At 46.2% G+C, this 23,580-nt stretch overlaps 1 protein-coding gene across 1 annotated transcript in view; it reads right to left on the bottom strand.

The window, feature by feature from the left end:
- Positions 1-18,024, bottom strand: part of LOC140000542 (uncharacterized) — a 232,439-nt gene extending 214,415 nt beyond the window's left edge. The window contains exon 1 of the mRNA XM_072030534.1: positions 16,957-18,024. Within this exon, the coding sequence (XP_071886635.1) occupies positions 16,957-17,014 (58 nt within the window). The 5' untranslated portion in view covers positions 17,015-18,024. The remainder of the gene's footprint in view (positions 1-16,956) is intronic.
- Positions 18,025-23,580: the final 5,556 nt, after the last annotated feature.

Below are 23,580 nucleotides of genomic sequence, written 5' to 3'. Positions count from 1 at the left end.
AGCAGTGCTTATACTAAGCCAAGGACGTCTCAGCTTCTTGCTCTGTCCTGCCAATGGGCAGGCTGGGGGTGCAGCAGGAGCTGGGAGGGGACAGACCCAGGACAGGTGACCCAAACTAGCCAAAGGGGTATTCCATACCATCTGACGTCATGCTAAACAATATATAGGGGTGGCAAGGCGGGGGAGGGGGCCGGACTGCTCGGGGTTTGGCTGGGCATCAGTCAGCGGGTGGTGAGCAATTGCATTGTGTATCACTTGTTTGTACATACTATTATTACTTACCTATTATCACCATTGTATTATTATTATTATTATTATTATTGTTATTATTATTGTTGTTATTGTTATTGTTATTATTATTTTCCTGTCTTATTAAACTGTCTTTATCTCAACTCACAGGCTTCACTTTCCATTTCTCTCCCCCGTCCCAGAGAGGGAGGGGGGAGGGTGAGCGAACGGCTGTGTAGTGTTTAGCTGCCGGCCGGGTTAAACCACGACAGTCTTTTTGGCTCCCAACGTGGGGCCCGAAAGGTTGAGATAACGGCAGATCTGACCAGAGTGTGTTAAACTAAAATTGGTATAAGTATTAGACCTGCTTAATAGTTACTTGTCATAATGCTGATTGCTTTAATCTCAACTCTGCTGCGCCTGTTTTCCAAATTGAGTATTATAGCACATTATTTTCCGTATGTGCTCTCGGTCATGTTGTTTATCCTCTCTGGGCCCTGGTTTAAGATCGTTATGGTACTGTGTGTTGTAACAGTGGCTTATGAGACGATGAAATATCTGGTCATGACTCTAACTTGGTATTTGTAATCAGTAACATCGTCGACTCTATACTTTGGAAACTGTATCTTGGAAACTATTAGCAATTATACCTGTTGCCTTTTTTCATCAGAGAGTCAATCTGTGGAGGGGAAAGTGGAAGATATTTTTTCTTACTCGATCACTCTCCCTTTCTCCTTCACCACCCTCTTATCCTCCAAGCTTGTTACAATAGCTCTCCAAGATACTGAATATCCTTGGGATACTCAGACCAGCATGGTCTTGTTGTTCTGCCTCCTGAATGTGCTTCAGGTTTTGCTTAAAGTTAAACAACTACTTAGGAGTCTCATCCGGAGATCTGCCCAGAGGCAGTATAGTTGTGGGTGGCAGGGATTATGGGAGGATATGGGCAGGCATCTAGAGCAGTTGGCACCCCCAGTGTTTTGGAAATTCACCCCTGAACAACTGCAAAATCCTCAAAAACTGGCAGAATGCTTGAAAAAAAGGTGTCATGATTCTGGCAGTTCCAAAGTAACACAAATCATTGTAACGTGCTGGGGCCTGGCTCATGCCTATCGAGCTGCCATGGATACTGCTATCAACTTAGTAACAGACTCTGCGGCCACTCCGAGTCCTGTGACAGATCCAATGGCCACTGTGACCCCTACAGTGGACTCTGCAGCCGCTCCAGCTCCTGCAGCCGCTCCAGTTCCAGTTCCTGCAGCTGCATCAGCTCCAGTTCCTGCAGCCGCTCCGTTTCCAGCTCCTGCAGACACTCCACCTCCTGTGGCTGGGTCAGAGAAATGAGTTGTAGCAGTGCAAGTTGACCCTGCAGAGGGTATTCCAACCTCTGTGGCAGACCCTGCAACGGGGTCAGAGAAACGAGCTGTAGCAGTGCAAGTAGCCCCTGCAGAGAAGGTGAAAAAATGGTATAGAGATTCAGGTCGTTTAGAACGCAGAGAGTCTTCTGCCAAATCTAGGTATAGAGACGACGACGCTGGGCCATCAGGGATTCAGGAGGAGGAAGATGAGGATGCCGAAAAATCAACAGTAACTACCCGAAACCTATACGAGTGTGAGCTACGAGATGTGCAAAAAGATTTTGGTCGTTGTATAGGTGAGCAGCTTGTCACCTGGCTGCTCCGGTGCTGGGACACTGGAGCCAATTGTGTGGAATTAGACATCAGGGAAGCCAGACGGCTGGGATCCCTTGCTAGAGACGCAGGCATTGACAAAGCAATTGCAGATGGAGCACAATCTCACAGCCTCTGGAGGCGTCTCCTCTCGGCTGTGAGGGAACGGTATCCCTTCAAGGAAGAACTTTTATGTCTACCAGGCAAGTGGACCACTATGGAGAAGGGAATCCAGTACCTGAGGGAATTAGCCGTACGGGAAGTGATTTATGAGGATCCAGACCTCAGACAAACATCCAAAGATCCAGATGAAGTCAGGTGTACACGACCCATGTGGCGGAAGTTTGTACGGAGTGCACCATCATCATATGCCAGTTCATTGGCAATAATGGCCTGGAAAGAGGATGAGGAGTCCACAGTGGATGAAGTGGCTAAACAACTCCGGCAGTACGAAGAAAGTCTCTCCTCTTCCTTACAGGCCTGCGTCTCAGCTGTGGAGAAACTTTCTGAAGACTTCCACCAACTCAAAGAGAATCTATCTTCCTCTCCACATGAACAAACCAGTGTCCACCGACCGAAGGAGAACACTTGGGAGAAACTTTCTGAAGTCTGAGTCTGACTGGGAATGAATGGGAAAAGCACCGCATTGTGACTGGCCCGGATGCTCTGTGTATCCTTGGCATAGACTATCTTAGAAGAGGATATTTCAAAGACCCAAAAGGGTTCCAGTGGGCTTTTGGTATAGCTGCCTTAGAGACAGAGGGCATTAAACAATTGTCTACCTTGCCTGGTCTCTCAGAAGACCCCTCTGTTGTGGGGTTGCTGAGGGTCGAAGAACAGCAAGTGCCAATCGCTACCACAACTGTGCACCGGCGGCAATATTGCACTAACCGAGACTCCCTGATTCCCATCCATAAGCTAATTTGTCAATTGGAGAGCCAAGGAGTAATCAGCAAGACTCATTCACCTTTCAGTAGTCCCATATGGCCAGTGCGAATGTCTAATGGTGAGTGGAGACTAACAGTGGACTATCGTGGCCTGAACGAAGTCACGCCACCACTGAGTGCTGCAGTTCCGGACAATGCCGGAACTCCAGTACAAACTTGAATCAAAGGCAGCCAAGTGGTACGCCACAATTGATATCGTTAATGCATTTTTCTCCATCCCTCTAGCAGCAGAGTGCAGGCCACAATTGCTTTCACTTGGAGGGGAGTCGAATATACTTGGAATCGGCTGCCCCAGGGGTGGAAACACAGCCCTACCATTTGCCATGGACTGATCTGGAGCATCTAATCATGGACTGCGCTGGAGCAGGGGGAAGCTCCTGAACACCTGCAGTACATCGATGACATTATTGTGTGGGGTGACACAGCAGAGGAAGTTTTCGAGAAAGGGAAGAAAATAGTCCAAATCCTTCTGAAAGCCGGTTTTGCCATAAAACAAAAAAAGGTCAAAGGACCTGCATGAGAGATCCAGGTTTTAGGAATAAAATGGCAAGATATACGTCGTCTAATCCCAATGGATGTAATCAACAAAATAACAGCTATGTCTCCACCAACTAGCAAAAAAGAAACACAGACTTTCCTAGGTGTTGTGGGGTTTTGGAGAATGCACATTCCAAATTACAGTCTGATTGTAAACCCGCTCTACCAAGTAACCCGTAAGAAGAATGAGTTTGAATGGGGCCCTGAGCAACGACAAGCCTTTGAACAAATCAAGCAGGAAATAGTCCATGCAGTAGCCCTTGGGCCAGTTCGAACAGGACCAGATGTAAAGAATGTGCTCTACACCACAGCCGGGGAGAACGGCCCCACCTGGAGCCTCTGGCAGAAAGAACCTGGGGAAACTCGAGGTCGGCCTCTGGGGTTTTGGAGTCAGGGATACAGAGGATCTGAGGCCCACTATACTCCAACTGAAAAGGAGATATTGGCAGCATACGAAGGAGTTCGATCTGCTTCGGAGGTGGTCGGTACTGAAGCGCAGCTCCTCCTAGCACCCCGATTGCCGGTACTAGGCTGGATGTTCAAAGGAAGGGTCTCCTCTACACATCATGCAACTGATGCTACATGGAGCAAGTGGGTTGCACTGATTACTCAGCGGGCTCGAATAGGAAACCCCAGTCGCCCAGGAATATTGGAAGTGATCATGGACTGGCCAGAAGGCAAATACTTTGGGATATCATCAGAGGAGGAGGTGGGTCATGCTGAAGAAGCCCCACTGTACAACCAGTTACCAGAGAATGAGAAGAAATATGCCCTGTTCACTGATGGGTCGTGTTGTATTGTGGGGAAGCATCGGAGATGGAAGGCTGGTGTATGGAGTCCTACGCGACGAGTTGCAGAAGCTGCTGAGGGAGAAGGTGAATCGAGTCAGTTTGCAGAAGTGAAGGCCATTCAGCTGGCTTTAGACATTGCTGAACAAGAAAAATGGCCAGTTCTCTATCTCTACACCGATTCATGGATGGTAGCAAATGCCCTGTGGGGATGGTTACAGCAATGGAAGCAAAACAACTGGCAGCACAGGGGAAAACCCATCTGGGCTGCTGCATTGTAGCAAGATATCGCTGCTCAGGTAGAGAACCTGGCTGTGAAGGTACGCCACGTAGATGCTCATGTGCCCAAGAATCAGGCTGCTGAAGAGCATCAAAACAACCAGCAGGTGGATCAGGCTGCTAAGACAGAAGTGGTTCAGGTAGACCTGGACTGGCAACATAAAGATGAATTATTTATAGCCCGATGGGCCTATGACACCTCAGGCCATCAAGGTAGAGATGCAACATACAGATGGGCTCGTGATCGAGGGGTGGACCTGACCATGGGCACTATAGCACAGGTTATTCATGACTGTGAAACATGTGCTGCAATCAAGCAAGCCAAACGGTCAAAGCCTCTTTGGTATGGAGGACGATGGCTGAAATATAAATATGGAGAGGCCTGGCAGATTGATTACATCACGCTCCCTCAAACTCGCAATGGCAAGCGCCATGTACTTACCATGGTGGAAGCAACCACTGGATGGCTGGAAACACATCCTGTGCCCCATGCCACCGCCTGAAACAATATCCTGGGCCTTGAAAAGCAAGTCCTATGGCGACATGGCACCCCAGAAAGAATAGAGTCAGACAATGGGACTCACTTCCGAAACAACCTTATAGACACTTGGGCCAAAGAACATGGTATTGAGTGGGTATATCACATCCCCTATCATGCACCAGCCTCTGGGAAAGTTGAACGATACAATGGACTGTTAAAGACTACCTTGAAAGCAATGGACGCTGGGACATTCAAAAATTGGGTTACGTATTTGGCAAAGGCCACCTGGTTAGTCAATACTAGGGGATCTGCCAACCGATCTGGACCTGCCCAATCCAACCTGTTACGTACTGTAGATGGGGATAAAGTTCCTGTAGTGCATGTAAGAAATATGCTGGGTAAAACAGTCTGGGCTACTCCTGCCTCAGTAAAAGGCAAGCCCATTCATAGGATTGCTTTTGCTCAGGGACCTGGATGCACTTGGTGGGTGATGCAAAAGAACGGAGAGGTCCGGTGTGTACCTCAAGGGGATTTAATACTGGGTGAGAATAGCCCATGAGTTGAATTGTATCATTTTAATTGTTATATAATACTGTATGTCATCACTACCATGATTACTATATACCCTAGATGAAAATGGTGATTAATTAGAATGTATGGGAAAGAGTACCAGGGAAGATCATGGAGCAGATCCTCTTGAGAGTCATCATGCGGCACTTGAAGTGTAAGCAGGCGATCAGGCCCAGTCAGCATGGGTTTATGGAAGGCAGATCCTGCTTGACGAACCTGATCTCCTTCTATGACAAAGTGACACGCTGGGTGGACGAGGGAAAGGCTGTGGATGTGGTCTACCTTGACTTCAGCAAGGCTTTTGACACCGTCTCCCACAGCATTCTCCTCAAGAAACTGGCTGCTCTTGGCTTGGACTGGCGCACGCTTCGTTGGGTTAGAAACTGGCTGGATAGCCGGGCCCAAAGAGTCGTGGTAAATGGAGTCAAGTCCAGTTGGAGGCCAGTCACTAGTGGCGTCCCCCAGGGCTCGGTGCTGGGGCCGGTCCTCTTTAACATCTTCATCAATGATCTGGACGAGGGCATTGAGTGCACCCTCAGTAAGTTTGCAGATGACACCAAGTTAGGTGCGTGTGTCGATCTGCTCGAGGGTAGGAAGGCTCTGCAGGAGGATCTGGATAGGCTGCACCGATGGGCTGAGGTCAACTGCATGAGGTTCAACAAGGCCAAGTGCCGGGTCTTGCACCTGGGGCGCAATAACCCCAAGCAGAGCTACAGGCTGGGAGATGAGTGGTTGGAAAGCTGCCAGGCAGAGAAGGACCTGGGAGTGATGGTTGATAGTCGGCTGAATATGAGCCAGCAGTGTGCTCAGGTGGCCAAGAAGGCCAACAGCATCCTGGCTTGCATAAGAAACAGTGTGACCAGCAGGGCTAGGGAGATGATCGTCCCCCTGTATTTGGCTCTGGTGAGGCCACACCTTGAGTACTGTGTTCAGTTTTGGGCCCCTTGCTACAAGAAGGACATCGAGGTGCTTGAGCGGGTCCAGAGAAGGGCGACGAAGCTGGTGAGGGGCCTGGAGAACAAGTCCTACGAGGAGCGGATGAAGGAGCTGGGCTTGTTCAGCCTGGAGAAGAGGAGGCTCAGGGGCGACCTTATCGCTCTCTACAGATACCTTAAAGGAGGCTGTAGTGAGGTGGGGGTTGGCCTGTTCTCCCACGTGCCTGGTGACAGGACGAGGGGGAATGGGCTTAAGTTGCGCCAGGGGAGTTTTAGGTTAGATGTTAGGAAGAACTTCTTTACTGAAAGGGTTGTTAGGCACTGGAACAGGCTGCCCAGGGAGGTGGTGGAGTCACCATCCCTGGAAGTCTTCAAAAGACGTTTAGATGTGGAGCTTAGGGATATGGTTTAGTGGGGACTGTTAGTGTTAGGTTAGAGGTTGGACTCGATGATCTTGAGGTCTCTTCCAACCTAGAAATTCTGTGATTCTGTGATTCTGTGATTCTGTGATCAGGCACGATTTGCCCTTGGTAAAGCCATGCTGGTGGTTCTGGATAACCTCTTTGTCTTGTATGTGCCTTGCCACTGCTTCCAGGAGGATCTTTTCCATGATCTTGTCAGACACAGGAATGAGGCTCACTGCTCTGGAGTTCCCCAGATCCTTCTTCCTACCCTTTTTAAAAATGGGTGTGATGTTTCCCTTTTTCCAGTCACCAAGGTCTTCACCTGATTGCCAGGACTTTTCAAATCTGATGGAGAGAGGCTTGGAAACTACATCAGACAATTTCTCTGGGGCCCTGGGATGCATTTCATCAGGTCCCATAGACTTGTTCATTTCCATCAGGTGGTCTCGAGTCTGCTCTTCACTTGGGAGGAACTTTGCACCTCCAGCCCTCATCTTCAGGTTCAGGGAAACAAGAGACATGGGAAACCTGACTGTGAGTGAAGGCTGAGGCAAAGAAGTTGTTGAGTACCCCTCCATGAGCCCTCTCCATGTCTGTTGTTACCCGTTTTTCCTTCTCATTTAACTTACGGGTTACACTCTCCTTGGCCTTTCTTTTCTGGCCAATGCATCTATAGAATCCCTTCTTGTTATTTTTGGCATCCAAGCTCAGTTCCATCTGTGCCTTGGCATTTCTGATCCCATCTCTGCACATCTGGACAGCACCCCTGTACCGTTCCCAGGCCACATGTCCCTGTTCCCACTGCCTGTGCATTTCCTTCTTACACCTCAGTTTGACTAGCAGGTCGTTGCTCAGCCACCCCGGTCTTCTGCCCTCTGTGTCCACTTTCTTACACAGGGGGATGGAGAGTTCTTGTGCTCAAAGAAAAACAAAAGGGTACCCGTGGGCTTTTGGCATAGCTGCTTTGAGCACAGAGAAGATTAGGCAGCTGTCTACCCTGCCTGTCCTTTCAGTAGACCGTTCCATTGTAGGATTGCTGAAGGCTGAAGAACAACAAGTACCAAATGCTACCACAACAGTGCACCGACGACAATATCACACCAACCGAGACTCCCTGATTCCCATTCATAAGCATAAATTATAATGAATTATAAGAATTCATAATGAATTCTCATTCACCTTTTAATAGTCCCATATGGCCAGTGCAAAAGTCTGATGGTGAGTGGAGACTAACAGTGGACTCTCGTGGCCTGAACGAAGTCATGCCACCACTGAGTGCTGCAGTGCCGAACATGCTAGAACTTCAGTACGAACTGGAATTGAAGGCAGCCAAGTAGTATGGCACAATTGATATCGCTAATGCATTTTTCTCCATCCCTTTGGCAGCAGCATGCAGGCCACAGTTTGCTTTCACTTGGAGGAAAATCCAATATACCTGGAATCGGCTGCCCCAGGGGTGGATTCCGTGCCGGACCTGTGTAGAGGAGACCATGAAGGAGCAGGTGACCTGGCAGGAGCTGCTGCCCGTGGGGGAGCCAGGTTGGAGCAGTTTTCTCCTGAGGGATGGACCCCGTGGTATGGACCCATATCTGGAGGGATAGTTCATCAAGGACTGTATCCCGTGGGTGGGACCCCACAGCACAGGGGACGAGAGTGACTGAGAAGGAGCGGCAGTGAAGACGCGCTGTAGACTGACCATAACCCCCATTCCCCCGTTCCCCTGCGCCGCTCGGGGGGAGGAGGTGGAAGAGGGTGGATGGGGGGGAACGTGCTTTTGGTTTCTTTCCTTTGTTTCTCACTTCTCTAGCTTGTTAGTAATAAGCAATCAATCTTACTGTCTCCCTATGCTGAGGCTGTTTTGCCCGTCACAATAATTACTGCGTGATCTCCTTGTCCTTATCTCAGCCTTTGAGCCCTTTTCATCGTATTTTCTCCCGGTTTGTCTTTGAGGAGGGGGAGTGAGAGAGTGGCTGTGGTGGAACTCGGCTGCTCACTCGAGCGGAACCACCACAACGTGCCGCCACTCATCTGGGCTACACATTAGAGGGATTTCCTTCAGAAAACCCTTCTTTTGAGCCCAGCGCACCAAGGATTTGATCTTTTTTTACATTGCAAGATACGCCTCTCTTAGAGAGAAAGCTAGAGAGAAGCTGCACAGCCGCTTCCTCCTCCATGGTTAAGTCAGACGAGCTGCAGGGTTGATCGCGGCCTTGAAGCAGCGCCTCAGCGAGTTCGAGGAGGAGGCAGAAAAAGAATTGCGGGGAAAAGCCAGGCTCCAGCACTTCATTGAGAACCTGCTGCAGCACGTGGACCTGGCGGAGAGGCAGCTAGAGTATTACCAAAACCAGCAGATCGCCTGCAGCCGTATAGCAGATGTTACGCTCTCTTTCCTAACTAGTAATCATGTGTCTCATCCATTTGTGGTGAATGGTCAGTGGCAAAAAGAAAAGGGGGAGAGTAAGGGGTGGCAAAGACAGAAACGGTACCAGGAGGATGCCACTGACACTGATGGCACGGGTAACAGCAGTAGTATAAGTGACACAGGTGCGGGGCGGCGGCAGGCGCCAGTGTCCTGGAAATGTGATGGTGAAAAGGACTGTGACAGTGCAGAAGATGAAGAGAATTGTGGCATTGTGACTTGTAGTGCAGCAGAAGTTACATGCAATAGTGGGCAATGTATTTCCAAAAGCTTTGTCTGCAATGGTCAAGGTGACTGCTCCGACCACTCGGATGAATCTTTGGAGCAGTGTGGCCGCCAGCCTGCACCTCTGGTGAAGTGTTATGTGAGTGAGGTGCAGTGCGGCTCAGGTGAAAAAGACTGTGACAGAGATCCTGATTGCAAGGATGGAAGTGATGAAATTAACTACCTTTCTCAGACTTGCAGGCCAGACCAGTTCAGATGTGAAGATGGGAACTGTGTCCATAGGAGTAGGCAGTGCAGTGGTGCGAGAGACTGTCTGGATGGCACTGATGAAGCAAACTGTAACAATGTTATTCAGTGCTCTGGACCTGGCAAATTCAAGTGCAGAAGTGGAGAATGCATAGATATCAACAAAGTGTGTAACCAGCAGAGAGACTGCAAGGACTGGGGTGATGAGCCCCTGAAGGAATGCAACATAAATGAATGTGACTGTCCGGCTGGGTTTGAGTTTGTAGACAAGAGAAACTGTGGAGATTTTGATGAATGTCAAAACCCTGGTATCTGTAGTCAAATATGTATCAACCTGAAAGGTGGCTACAAATGTGAACGTAGCCGTGGATATCAGATGATTCCTGCTACAGGAACCTGGAAAAGGCCATACCGGTACAAAAATACAAATAACACCTGTGATTACAATGACACTGCTAAGCAGGGTTTAGGGGTTTATGGCACGGAGACAAGGGGTAACAACTACAGTGTTTGGAACAATTGTACAGCTTTGGCCTTACCTCCTGATGTTTTTCTGATTTGTGGGGATAGGGCCTGGCAAGGTATCCCTGCAAATGCTATCAGATGTCCATGTTACTTAGATAAACTCATTGTATTCGCTCCTAGCTTGTTACAGTTGCGTGAGATCACCAGACATAAATGGGCATTGCTTGCACCGGATTGCAATGATAATGTTGAATTGTGTGGGGTTGCAGCTAGAGCGGCATTGGCAATTTTAGTGCTTGGAGTGGCATCTGCGGCCGCACGTAACAACTGCTCGGCTGCGGGGACCGGCTGCGGTGTGGACGCCCCTAGGTGCACCCTGAGCGTTTTGTTCGGAGGGGACTCCACTCTCAGCTGCTCAACGCAGGAGCAGACAAAGATCTCCTGTAGCTGCAGACAAACAGTATGTTATCAGCTGCTGGAGGGATACTAACTGGAGTGTTAATAATTGTATGTGTTATTCTTAAATGTCCAGGTATTTTGTGTTGAAAGTATTTGTGTAAGGGTAAGGTTTTAAAACAAAACTGTAGTGTTAATAATTGTATGTGTTATTCTTAAATGTCCAGGTATTTTGTGTTGAAAGTATTTGTGTAAGGGTAAAGTTTAAAAACAAAGTGTTGCAAGTCACTTCACGAGGAACACAATAAGAGACAATACTTGTTTGTTTGCTTATCATTCTAAATTATATTCTTGTGGTATGATTGAGGTTGTGGTATGATTGAGAGTGAGATGTGCCAGAGGCCTCTGGGTGTGTGATTGTGCTCTGGGTGTACGATTGTGCTCTGTATGTGTGATTGTACTGTGTACTGTGTGAGCGCATTTTAGCCATAGCACAGGTTATTGTTGCCCTAGTGCAGGATCCCGGGATATAACCACAGTGCAGGCTAAAAGCATAGGAAATTGGTGCCGGAAAAAATCATAGGAAAATGGATTTATTACAGCGCTTTTTAGAAAAACGGGGAGTCGATTGTAAGCAACTAGCAGGGCTAGTTGCGATCGGTAGAGCAAAATCAAGTTTCACAAGTACGGAGTCATTGTTTGAAGTAGCCACTTGGAGAAATTTAAGGGAATGTACTGTTTAGACCTTTTTGATCATAATGAGTCAACTCACAAATTCATTACTTTCCTGAAAGAGCACATGAGAAAGAGTCAATATGGTATCAATCCTTTCAATCAATGGTTCACGGATTTTTTTGAAACAATGCATAGATGGTTACTGGGATTAATCAAAGGGGGATTAAGGATTCTGTTCATTGTGGTGTCAATCATCATTACACGTAGTATTGTGATAAATGTGGTTAAAGGGTTACTTGCAAAATGTTATAGGGATTTTGAAGTGGTGCCAGGAACAGGTACCCAGTGGATCACTGCAAAGTGGACTGAAGCAGTTTTAGAATCTGCACACGCTGAAGACGACCATGAAGAGGTTCCTGATAGTCATTCTGACAATGACGTGCCTGTGACACCTCAAGGACTGTCAAGAACAGCCTTTGATCACCATCAAGTGATTAGGTTTAAGTGTGTTACTATTAAGTTGTGTTACTTACTATTAAATTGTGTTACCATTAAGTGCTTACAGTAATTGTAGTGTTATTAGGGTTAAGTTGTATAGTTGTGTTATGTTATGTATTCGACATCTGATGTAAAACCAAGTACTGCTTGTACAAAAAGAAAACGGGGGAATTGTTGGGAATTGGCATACAGGACGTGGACATAAGCAACCAGGGGTAGGCCTTAGAAATCTCAGGGCCTGCTGTAGCTGAGCAAACCAAGCTGCCAGAGTAACTGTGAGAAGCTCCCACGGCAATGACTCCCACATCGCCCAATTAAGGAACTCAGAAAATACTGTTACCAGCAGTTGGCCTCAAGGACTAGGTCTACGTGACCACTAATCACAAAGGGGGTTGTTTTCCTGACTGCTAATCAAAAGGGGGGTTCTTTTCTTGCAGGTGGGGTTGTTTTCTTATAGTTGTTTGTCTGTGTGCTTTTGACCAATAATCTTGTGTGAAACACTGTCCGCCCCTGTAAAGTTCACTATAAAAGTTAGGCTATTCGGGCAATAAAATGGAGCAGCATGATCTGACTCTGCTGGTGTTTGTCGTGCTTTCGGCCGTGATTCGCAACAGGTGAGTACCCACCATATCGTCTTCCTTGTGTGGATGAACGCCTACCCCTGATAGCTGAGACACTGCTTTGTGCAGGTGGGGAGGAGAATAATCTCCTTTAAAGTTGGTGGACCTTTTCAGAAAGTTTCTCTACAGTGTTCTCTTTTGGTCAGTGGACACTGGTTGGTTCAGGTGGGGAGGAAGATAGATTCTCTTTAAGTTGGTGGAACTCTTCAGAAAGTTTCTCCACAGCTGAGACGCAGGCCTGTAAGGAAGAGGAGAGACTTTCTTCGTACTGCCGGAGTTGTTTAGCCACTTCATCCACTGTGGGTTCCTCATCCTCTTTCCAGGTCATTATTTCCAATGAGCTGGCATATGATGATGGTGCACTCCGTACAAACTTCCGCCACATGGGTCGCGTACAGCTGACTTCATCTGGATCTTTGGATGTGCTTCCTAAGTAGTTGTTTAACTTTAAGCAAAACCTGAAGCACATTCAGGAGGCATAACAACAAGACCATGCTGGTCTGAGTATCCCAAGGATATTCAGTATCTTGGAGAGCTATTGTAACAAGCTCGGAGGATAAGAGGGTGGTGAAGGAGGAAGGGAGAATGATCAAGGAGGATAAGGGGGTGATGAAGGAGAAAGGGAGAGTGATCCAGTAAGAAAAAATATCTTCCCCTTTCCCCTCCACAGATTGACTCCCTAATGAAAAAAGGCAACAGGTATAATTGCTAATAGCTTCCAAGATACAGTTTCCAAAGTATAGTCAACGATGTTACTGAGTACAAATAACAAGTTAGAGTCATGACCAGATATCTCATCGTCTCATAAGCCATTGCTACAACACACAGTACCATAATGATCTGAAACCAGGGCCCGGAGAGGATAAACAACATGACAGAGAGCACATACGGAAAATAATGTGCTATAGTACTCAATTTGGAAAACAGTCGCAGCAGAGTTGAGATTAAAGCAATCAGCATTGTTATAAATGGCTCAGGATTCAAATTAGGATTAAATAAAAAAATAGGATTTATTAAAAGAATATAAAGGAATAGAGGTAAGCAAACAGCGCTGGGTGCACCGGGAGTCTCTGCTCCACCAGGACGCACACCAGTTACATCAAGCAGCTGATTTTTATGCACCTAGACTAATACATATTCATTACTACTTCTAAAAAAATAGATTATTATAATTAGCTTCCGGGGTCCAGTTCCTCCTACTGGAGCATGCGCATCAGTCTCCTCTGGGGGTCTCTAGGGGTCTTTCATGCTGAAGACTCGTAGTCTTCCTCTCACCCTTTGTACTTACTCGGCACTATTCCAAGTTTATGGAACACTCTCTGTACACTCTCCACAGGTCTTGTCTCCCAACCGTCCTTCAGCTTCTTTTTTCTTCCTCTTAATCTCTTGGCCCCCCTGGCCAGATACCAAGGATCTCATAACAGTCACTAGTTGTTATCAGTTGTTCTGAAACTCCCAGACATCAAACACAAACAGCTTTCTTATTTGACGCTTCACGAGTAATTAAAACATTCTTCCCCAGCCATTCACAGACACATCTATAGCAGTGTTAAGTTAATCTCGAAGAAGACAGGAAAAAAGGCTGTAACTGTTAGAAATAGAAGTCCGGAATAACAAAAGCAAACAGGTTCATAAATTTAAGGAGTGTTTTCTGAAGACGTGATAAATTGACTAGAATGAGGGGGAGACTGGGACACACTGCATCTGTGGTTCAAGAACTAAATTGCCAGTGCAGGGCCCAGAGGCAGACAGGATTCAAACAGAATTATTCTTTATGGACACGAATTTATGGACACGAATTTATGGACACGAATTGGAATTGTTAAAACATTCCTCACAATCCCTTATCTTCTTTTTAATATCCCCAATTCGTGTCTCTTCTGTTATTAATAATTGGATTTCATCAGTTTGTTCTCGGAGGGTCCAGTTCTTAAGCATCATAATTGACATATTCCCTTCCTTTTTTAACAAAGTTATTACCAATGTACTATTTATCGCCCGGTGTATTAATAATGTAAGACAAGGTATCATACAAGGTATAGACAATAACATCTTTACACCACATAACAATAAAAATAACACTCTTTTAACCCATGGTCCACCAGGCAGCCATGAAAATAAAAATAAATGAAAATAAATGAAAATAAATCCCATTCCATATCCTTCCAGGTTTGTGTTTGCTCGCTCACCTCCCCCCTCTCCTTCTCTGGGATGGGAGAGAGAAATGGGAAAGTGAAGCCTGTGAGTTGAGATAAAAACAAGAAAATAATAATAATAATAACAATAATAATGATAATATTACTACTAGTAATAATGTGTACGAAACAAGTGATGCACAATGCAATTGCTCACCACCTGCTGTCTGATGCCCAACCTAACCCCGAGCAGTCCGGCCCTCCTCCCAGCCTGCCTGCTGACAGGACAGTGAGAAGCTGAATTTGGCTTGGTCCTTGGCTTGGTGTAAGCACTGCTCTGTAACAATTAAAAACAATTAAAACATCAGCATATTATTAACATTCTTCTCATCCTAAACCAGAACATAACATTCTATCAGCTACTAGGAAGAAACACCCTTTTTATCAATCTTTAAACAGCAATTACTAAAGCTAAATTTTCCACAGACTTCTCCTTCTTGTGCTAGTAAATAATCCAAAGTTAGGCTATTTTGATACAAAGCAGTTCTCATCATTTATAACTATTTCTATTACAGCTAATAACCTAATTATTCTATAAAGTATATATACTGGGGTCCTATAGTCCCACGATCTGTCTTCTGCCCACGTATCTGGATCATAATAGGCAAACACCTTCAGGGTTGATTCAGGCTTGTGTTACCGTTCGGCCTGTCAGGGTGATCCAGCTCCTGGAAAACGAATCACAATTTTATATAGGTTAAAAAAAAGGGTCTTATGTTATTTTCTCAGGACAACCTGACCTTAGTGTGGGAGAAGTCCAGTCGAGGCCCTCTCACTCGGCAGTCAATACCCATAGGGGTTGCTTCCCTCGGTAGACCATACACACCGCAGTGGAGGGTCCTGCCCCGGTCTTGCCTTCTCCCTTTCCTCCCTTCAGGCTTGTCCCCTTTATTTGGCATCCTTAATTCATGCAGAGCCTCATTGCCAGAATATTAGTTCTTCCTTGGCCTGAGTTTCAGTTTCCCAGGAGCGGACTCAACCCTCCAAGTTTCAGTAGTTACTGGTCCTTTTATTCTGGATGCATGGGTCCCTTTCTGCGGTTCTCACAGCTGTTTCAGTAGTCAGTAAAACAAGGTACAGTCCCTCACATCCATGCCCTTGAGCCAAAAGCAAAAAGTCAATAGCAGCTTGATCCTGTAAGAGCGCATGTCGCAGACTATTTTGATCTGGTAACATCTCCTCAAGTATCTCTGTCATGGCATAGGCTTGCTTCTTGGCCCAGCATACCAATTTTTCTAAGTTGTTACGTGCAGCCGCAGATGCCACTCCAAGCACTAAAATTGCCAATGCTGCTCTAGCTGCAACCCCACACAATTCAACATTATCATTGCTATCCGGTGCAAGCAATGCCCATTTATGTCTGGTGATCTCACGCAACTGTAACAAGCTAGGAGCAAATACAATGAGTTTATCTAAGTAACATGGACATCTGATAGCATTTGCAGCGATACCTTGCCAGGCCCTATCCCCACAAATCAGAAAAACATCAGGAGGTAAGGCCAAAGCTGTACAATTGTTCCAAACACTGTAGTTGTTACCCCTTGTCTCCATGCCATAAGCCCCTAAACCCTGCTTAGCAGTGTCATTATAATCACGGATGTTATTTGTATTTCTGTACCCGTATGGCCCTTTCCAGGTTCCTGTAGCAGGATTCATCTGATAGCCACGGCTACATTCACATTTGTAGCCACCTTTCAGGTTGATACAGATTTGACTACAGATACCAGGGTTTTGACATTCATCAATATCTCCACAGTTTCTCTTGTCTACAAACTCAAACCCAGCCGGACAGTCACATTCATTTTTGTTGCATTCCTTCAGGGGCTCATCACCCCAGTCCTTGCAGTCTCTCTGCTGGTTACACACTTTATTGATATCTATGCACACAAAGTCAGATTCAGTACACATCTTCTTCACACAAGCACTGTCATCACTGCCATCTGAGCAGTCTTCACATTTTACTCTAGCACCGTTGGCAGCAGTGCACAGTCAGGCGAAGGTGAGCAGCAGGCAGAGCGCCCCGCACCGTCACCTGTGTCACTTATACTACTCCTATTACCCATGCTGTTAGTGTCAGTGGCATCCTCCTTGTACCGTTTCTGTCTTTGTCTCCCCCCTTTTCTTTTTGTCACTGGCCATTCACCACAAATGGATAAGACACATGATTACTAATTAGGAAAGAGAGTGTAACGTCTGCTATACGGCTGCAGGCAGTGCCAGCTGCAACCTTAGGTTTGTGAAAGAGCCTGCCGGTGGTCGTTTGGCAGTGTAATCTGCGTCTCTGCACTCCTGCCCTGCAATAGAGCTAAGTCGTCATTAGCAATAGTTATAACACCGATCTGGGGACTAATAGTCTTTTTTTGCATTGCAAGATAAACCTTTTATAAAAAGAATGCCAGAGTGAAGCAGCACAGCCGCTGCTGCCGCTGCCTCCATGGTTATGTCAGACAGGCTGCAGGGTCCTGATGTCCGCCCCTCTGCTATGTGCGGACTCGCCACACGCTGAGGGTCAGCTACCAGTGTCCACTGACGCCTCTGGTCTCCCGTAGCAACTCGATCTCGGATGTTCTGCAATTACTTCAATTTCCCCGCGTTTTGCAGCTTCTGTCAGGTCTATTCTGTGTCTCTCAGAGCCGTCCGTGGCAGCGTCTCTCAGGGCTCTCTCCGTCCAGCGGTAGTCCCTCCGTAGTGTCTCGGGCCTCCCAGCGCCGCTTCAGTCTCTTGGCGCCGCTCCGGTCTCTCGGCCTGTTCAGGTCTCAGCGAGTCTGGGTCTCAGTGAGTCCAGGTCTCGGCCTGTGCGGGCCTCATATGTTGCAGGAAGCATGCTCCTGCCTTTTTCTTGTCACAGTCAAAACATTTAAGAGCAAAAATAGGATACACAAGATACACAAGATACACCGGGCCCATATATTAGGCACCACCACTCAAAACTTGGATAAAACAGCACTTCTTTTTCAGTCTGTCAAGCACTTCGTTCGTCTCTGCCCACTCCCTTGCGGAGAGTAAGGAACAACAGATCGGAACTCTGCACTCGCTTTGCAGCAACGCTGCGTCTCACTCACACAGCACAATCACACACGGAGGCCTCCAGCACATCTCATTCATACCACAGGAATATAATTTAGAATGATAACCAACCAAATAAGTATTGTCTCTGACTGTGTTCTTCATGAAGTGACTTGTAACACTTTGTTTCAAACCCTTACATTTACACAAATACTTTCAACACAAAATACATACATAAAAACACATACAATTATTAACACTCCAGTTAGTATCCCTCCAGCAGCTGAAAACATACCGTTTGTCTGCAGTTTCAGGAGATCTTTGCCCCTGCGGTGAGCAGCTGAGAGTGGAGTCCCCTCCGAGCAAAACGCTCAGGGTGCACCTAGGGGCGTCCACGCTGCAGCCGATCCCACAGCCGAGCAGAGTGTCTCCTGCCTGGCTCACCAAAATGACTCACAGAAAGCTGACTCCACAATCAGTAGGATTGTAAAGTAGGTATGTTTACTCAGTTCCGTGCAGCACGGGGTGGGTAGTCCCCCCAAAGTCGTGCAGGCCTAACGTGACAACTTGCTTTAGTAAAGAGTTACATATACATAAACATTCCTATACATATGCATAACCCGTCCCTTTGTGAACACTCCTCCTTATTTCAGACACCTTGGTTAAACTCTGAACCATGAGGTTTTTAATCTGGTTCTCGGGGCCCGAGAGGCTCCTGTTATCTGGTGGTATAAGTGCAGCACAGGCACAAATGTAGCACATATTCATTCTTAATCAATTGCTCTCTAATTTCTAATTCCAATGTTTCAGCTTGCTCTTTTCCGGATCCACGGGTATTCTACTATTAATGTTCAAAGCCTGACAGACCCCGTCCTCCGTGGATCAAAATACAGGGGGTCTTAAGGGTTCTTTTGGTCATTCTATCATAAAATACTGGATCATTTTTAATTTACTCTTTAATTTTCTGGGGCCCCTATTGTTCCAATTTCTAATCATTATTCATAATGGACTTTTTGGTCATATATCTAGTAATTTGCTCCCTTTCTGGTCCTTGGTCTTCGATTTTATCTGACCCATCCAGGAATTTTACTAGTGGCAATTCCCACAGCCCTTGGCTGCCCGGTGAGAGTGTCTTGCAGGGGGTTTAGGACCTATCACCCACCCACGTATCCCTCTTCTCACCAGTCCAGCCCCCCCCGACAGGAGATTAGAATCAGTGAGAAAACAAAAAGACCTCCACGCTGACTTTAGAAGTCTCAGTTACACTCTCACACAAAAACTGGCAACCGTACCCTTACCCAACCGGACGGTATCTTACGAATCAGTCGTCTTTGTCCAGAATCCAATTGGACGGTATCCACCAGCGTCTCTGCTGTCTTCGTCTGGGATCGAACCAGACGGTATCCAAACGACTGTCGTCTTCATCCGGTTCGATTCCGGGCACCGGAATCCAACCGAACGGTATCCAAACGACTCTGTCGTCTTCGTCCGGATCTTCGCGCGCAGAATTACGGGCAAAAAACAGCCGGCAACAAGGGAGCTCAAAAAAAAATCAAATTCTTTGCTTACCTTTATTCAGGTTCAGGATGGCATTAGTCCCGATCTGACTCAAACAGGAGCCAACAAATGGTGGGGCGCCTCTCCTAGATTAAATCAGAATTCAGGAACTATAGCCATCCCGGACGAGCCCCCAAATTGTTATAAATGGCTCAGGATTCAAATTAGGATTAAATAAAAAAATAGGATTTATTAAAAGAATATAAAGGAATAGAGGTAAGCAAACAGCGCTGGGTGCACCGGGAGTCTCTGCTCCACCAGGACGCACACCAGTTACATCAAGCAGCTGATTTTTATGCACCTAGACTAATACATATTCATTACTACTTCTAAAAAAATAGATTATTATAATTAGCTTCCGGGGTCCAGTTCCTCCTACTGGAGCATGCGCATCAGTCTCCTCTGGGGGTCTCTAGGGGTCTTTCATGCTGAAGACTCGTAGTCTTCCTCTCACCCTTTGTACTTACTCGGCACTATTCCAAGTTTATGGAACACTCTCTGTACACTCTCCACAGGTCTTGTCTCCCAACCGTCCTTCAGCTTCTTTTTTCTTCCTCTTAATCTCTTGGCCCCCCTGGCCAGATACCAAGGATCTCATAACAGTCACTAGTTGTTATCAGTTGTTCTGAAACTCCCAGACATCAAACACAAACAGCTTTCTTATTTGACGCTTCACGAGTAATTAAAACATTCTTCCCCAGCCATTCACAGACACATCTATAGCAGTGTTAAGTTAATCTCGAAGAAGACAGGAAAAAAGGCTGTAACTGTTAGAAATAGAAGTCCGGAATAACAAAAGCAAACAGGTTCATAAATTTAAGGAGTGTTTTCTGAAGACGTGATAAATTGACTAGAATGAGGGGGAGACTGGGACACACTGCATCTGTGGTTCAAGAACTAAATTGCCAGTGCAGGGCCCAGAGGCAGACAGGATTCAAACAGAATTATTCTTTATGCACACAAATTTATGGACACGAATTTATGGACACGAATTGGAATTGTTAAAACATTCCTCACAGCATCATGACAAGTGACTATTAAGCAGGTCTAATACTTACACCAATTTTAGTTTAACACACTCTGGTCAGATCTGTTGTTAGCTCAACCTTTCGTGCCCCATGTTGGGCACCAAAAAGGCTGTCGTGTTTTAACCCGGCCGGCAGCTAAACAACACACAGCCATTCACTCACCCTCCCCCCTCCCTCTCTGGGATGGGGGAGAGGAATGGAAAGTGAAGCCTGTGAGTTGAGATAAAGACAGTTTAATAAGACGGGAAAATAATAATAACAATAATAATAATTCAATGATGATAATAGTACTACTACTAATAATGTGTACAAACAAGTGATGCAAGATGCAACTGCTCACCACCCGCTGACGGATGCCCAGCCTAACCCCGAGCAGTCCGGCCCCCCTCCCCCGGCTAGCCACCCCTAGACATTGTTTAGCATGACGTGAGATGGTATGGAATACCCCTTTGGCTAGTTTGGGTCACCTATCCTGGGTCTGTCCCCTCCCAGCTCTTACTGCACCCCCAGCCTGCCTGTTGGCAGGACAGAGCAAGAAGCTGAGATGTCCTTGGCTTGGTATAAGCACTGCTCTGCAACAATTAAAACATCGGGGTTTTATCAGCACCCTTCTCATCCTAAGCCAAAACATAGCACCCTACCAGCTACTAGGAAGAAAATTAACTCTGTTCTAACTGAAACCAGGACATTGAGCCAGCTGGGCTTTCTGTTGAGAGACTCGATATCCATTTAAACCCAGAAAATTTAGAAGACTTATAGTCCATTGAATATAACTCTCTTTAGTCTCGGTAGCTATTAAGAAATCATCTACATATTGTAACAAAGCCCCTTCAGTGTCCGGAGGTATCCAAGTTTCAAGTTCCTTTGCTAATTGGTTTCCAAAAATAGTGTGGCTATTCTTGAATCCTTGAGGTAGTACTGTCCACGTAAGCTGCATCTTTCTGCCTGAATCAGGGTTTTCCCATTCAAAGTCAAATAGGTTTTGGCTTTCTGCGGCTAAGGATAGGCAGACGAAGGCGTCTTTTAAGTCCAGTACGGTAAACCAGGCTTGACTATTCTTTAATTTAGTCAGCAAAGTATAAGGGTTTGCCACTACTGGATGTATATCCTCGGAAATTTTATTTATGGCCCTCAGATCCTGAACTAGCCTATAGCTTTTTCCATCTGCCTTTTTAATTGGCAATATGGGTGTATTGTATTCTGATTCGCATTCAATCAATAATCCATACTGTAGAAATTTATCAATTCTCTCTTTAATTCCTTTCCTGTCTTCTATCCTCAAAGGATATTGCTTAACCTTAACGGTTTTCTCTCCTGCCTTTAACTTAATAATTATTAGGGTCACATTTTTAGCTCTTCCAGGGACCTAAGTGGCCCAAACTCCTGGATATACTTGATCTGTGATCTCTAAGGGTATTTCACTTTTAGGGTCAGTTTGTATTAGTGCCAGGCTCAACACATTTATTAGTTGTTCTTCTCCTATCCTTAATTCCATTTTCCCTTTTTCAAAGAAAATTTCTGCTTCTAATTGTTCTAACAAATCTCAACCTAATAGAGATTTTGGAGATCCAGGTATGGTGGCTTGGCAGACACATAACCACAATGTGATTATATGAAGGTGCTTTATTCAGCGCTGGAAACCAGGGGCAGGTGCCCAAATCTGGCTTCAAATCCCATTACATCCCGACCGCAGATTTATATTCTTGGAGATACATTAATTCATACATATTCATTCTTTACCGAAAGGGTTGTTAGGCATTGGAACATGCTGCCCAGGGAAGTGGTGGAGTCACCATCCCTGGAAGTCTTTAAAAGACGTTTAGATGTAGAGCTTAGGGATATGGTTTAGTGGGGACTGTTAGTGTTAGGTCAGAGGTTGGACTCGATGATCTTGAGGTCTCTTCCAACCTAGAAATTCTGTGATTCTGTGATTTCGAGTTGCAACATCAGCCTCAATAACTCCTCCCTTGACTCCTTCCTACTTGCACATGCGCAGCACCATCTGGTGGTCTCTGGTGGTCTTTCTGGTGGTCTTCATGGTGAAGTAAAGAGTCTTCCTCTCGGTTGAACTATTCACCTTTCTTTTCTGTGCATGCTCTTTCCAACCCTCCATGTGTTTTGCCATCTTCCAAGTTCTTATCAAAGGTCGAGATGTACCTGTTCATCCTCAGGATCTTTCTGTGAAGAATCTCACGTCTCTTTATCAGATTAAGAGCTTATCGATAGTATTTGGCTATACCTGGGAAACACTACAACTCCTTAGGAAGAGATAGTGCAGGATACTAAAATGTGTGCTAATGCTAATATTTCTAACATTCCCCTAAAATATGTGCTAACACCAGGAGATAGTGCAGAATACTAAGCACAGCATCGCTAGTAGGTCAAGGGAGGTCATTGTCCCGCTCTACTCTGCGCTGGTGCGGCCTCACCTCGAGTACTGTGTGCAGTTCTGGGCACCACAGTATAAAAAGGACATGAAACTGTTGGAGAGTGTCCAGAGGAGGGCTACGAAGATGGTGAAAGGCCTGGAGGGGAAGACGTACGAGGAACGGCTGAGGGCACTGGGCCTGTTCAGCCTGGAGAAGAGGAGGCTGAGGGGAGACCTCATCGCAGTCTACAACTTCCTCGTAAGGGGGTGTCGAGAGGCAGGAGACCTTTTCTCCATTAACACCAGTGACAGGACCCGCAGGAACGGGGTTAAGCTGAGGCAGGGGAAATTTAGGCTTGACATCAGGAGGGGGTTCTTCACAGAGAGGGTGGTTGCACACTGGAACAGGCTCCCCAGGGAAGTGGTCACTGCACCGAGCCTGTCTGAATTTAAGAAGAGATTGGACTGTGCACTTAGTCACATGGTCTGAACTTTTGGGTAGACCTGTGCGGTGTCAAGAGTTGGACTTGATGATCCTTAAGGGTCCCTTCCAACTCAGGATATTCTATGATTCTATGATCAGGTTTTAAAGGAACAATTAGCGAGATTAAAAGAGATCAAGAACATCGGTGAGCGATTGTCCAAGGCACTGGTTGTCTTGAATCACTTATGTTTGACTAGTGACCGAGAAGACCTTCCTGCAAGTATTCATTTTCAAAAAATAAATAGGGCAGCACCAAATGTGTTACCACAAATAAGAATGAATTACTGAGATTCTGCTACAGGAACTTGGAAAGGGCCATACGGGTACAGAAATACAATTAACACCTGTGATTACAATAACACTGCTAGGCAGGGTTTAGGGGCTTATGGCATGGAGACAAGGGGTAACAACTATAGCATTTGGAACAATCGTACAGCTATGGCCTTACCTCCTGATGGTTTCCTGATTTGCAGGGATAGGGCTTGGCAAGGTATCCCTGCAAATGCTATTGGAGGTCCATGTTACTTAGATAAACTTACTATATTCGCTCCTAGCTTGT

This window comes from Anas platyrhynchos, chromosome W (assembly GCF_047663525.1).
Source record: "Anas platyrhynchos isolate ZD024472 breed Pekin duck chromosome W, IASCAAS_PekinDuck_T2T, whole genome shotgun sequence".
NCBI classification, from domain to species: Eukaryota; Metazoa; Chordata; class Aves; order Anseriformes; family Anatidae; genus Anas; species Anas platyrhynchos.
The sequence above is the reverse complement of the archived record's forward strand: the minus strand, read 5'-3'. Positions and strand labels throughout refer to the sequence as shown.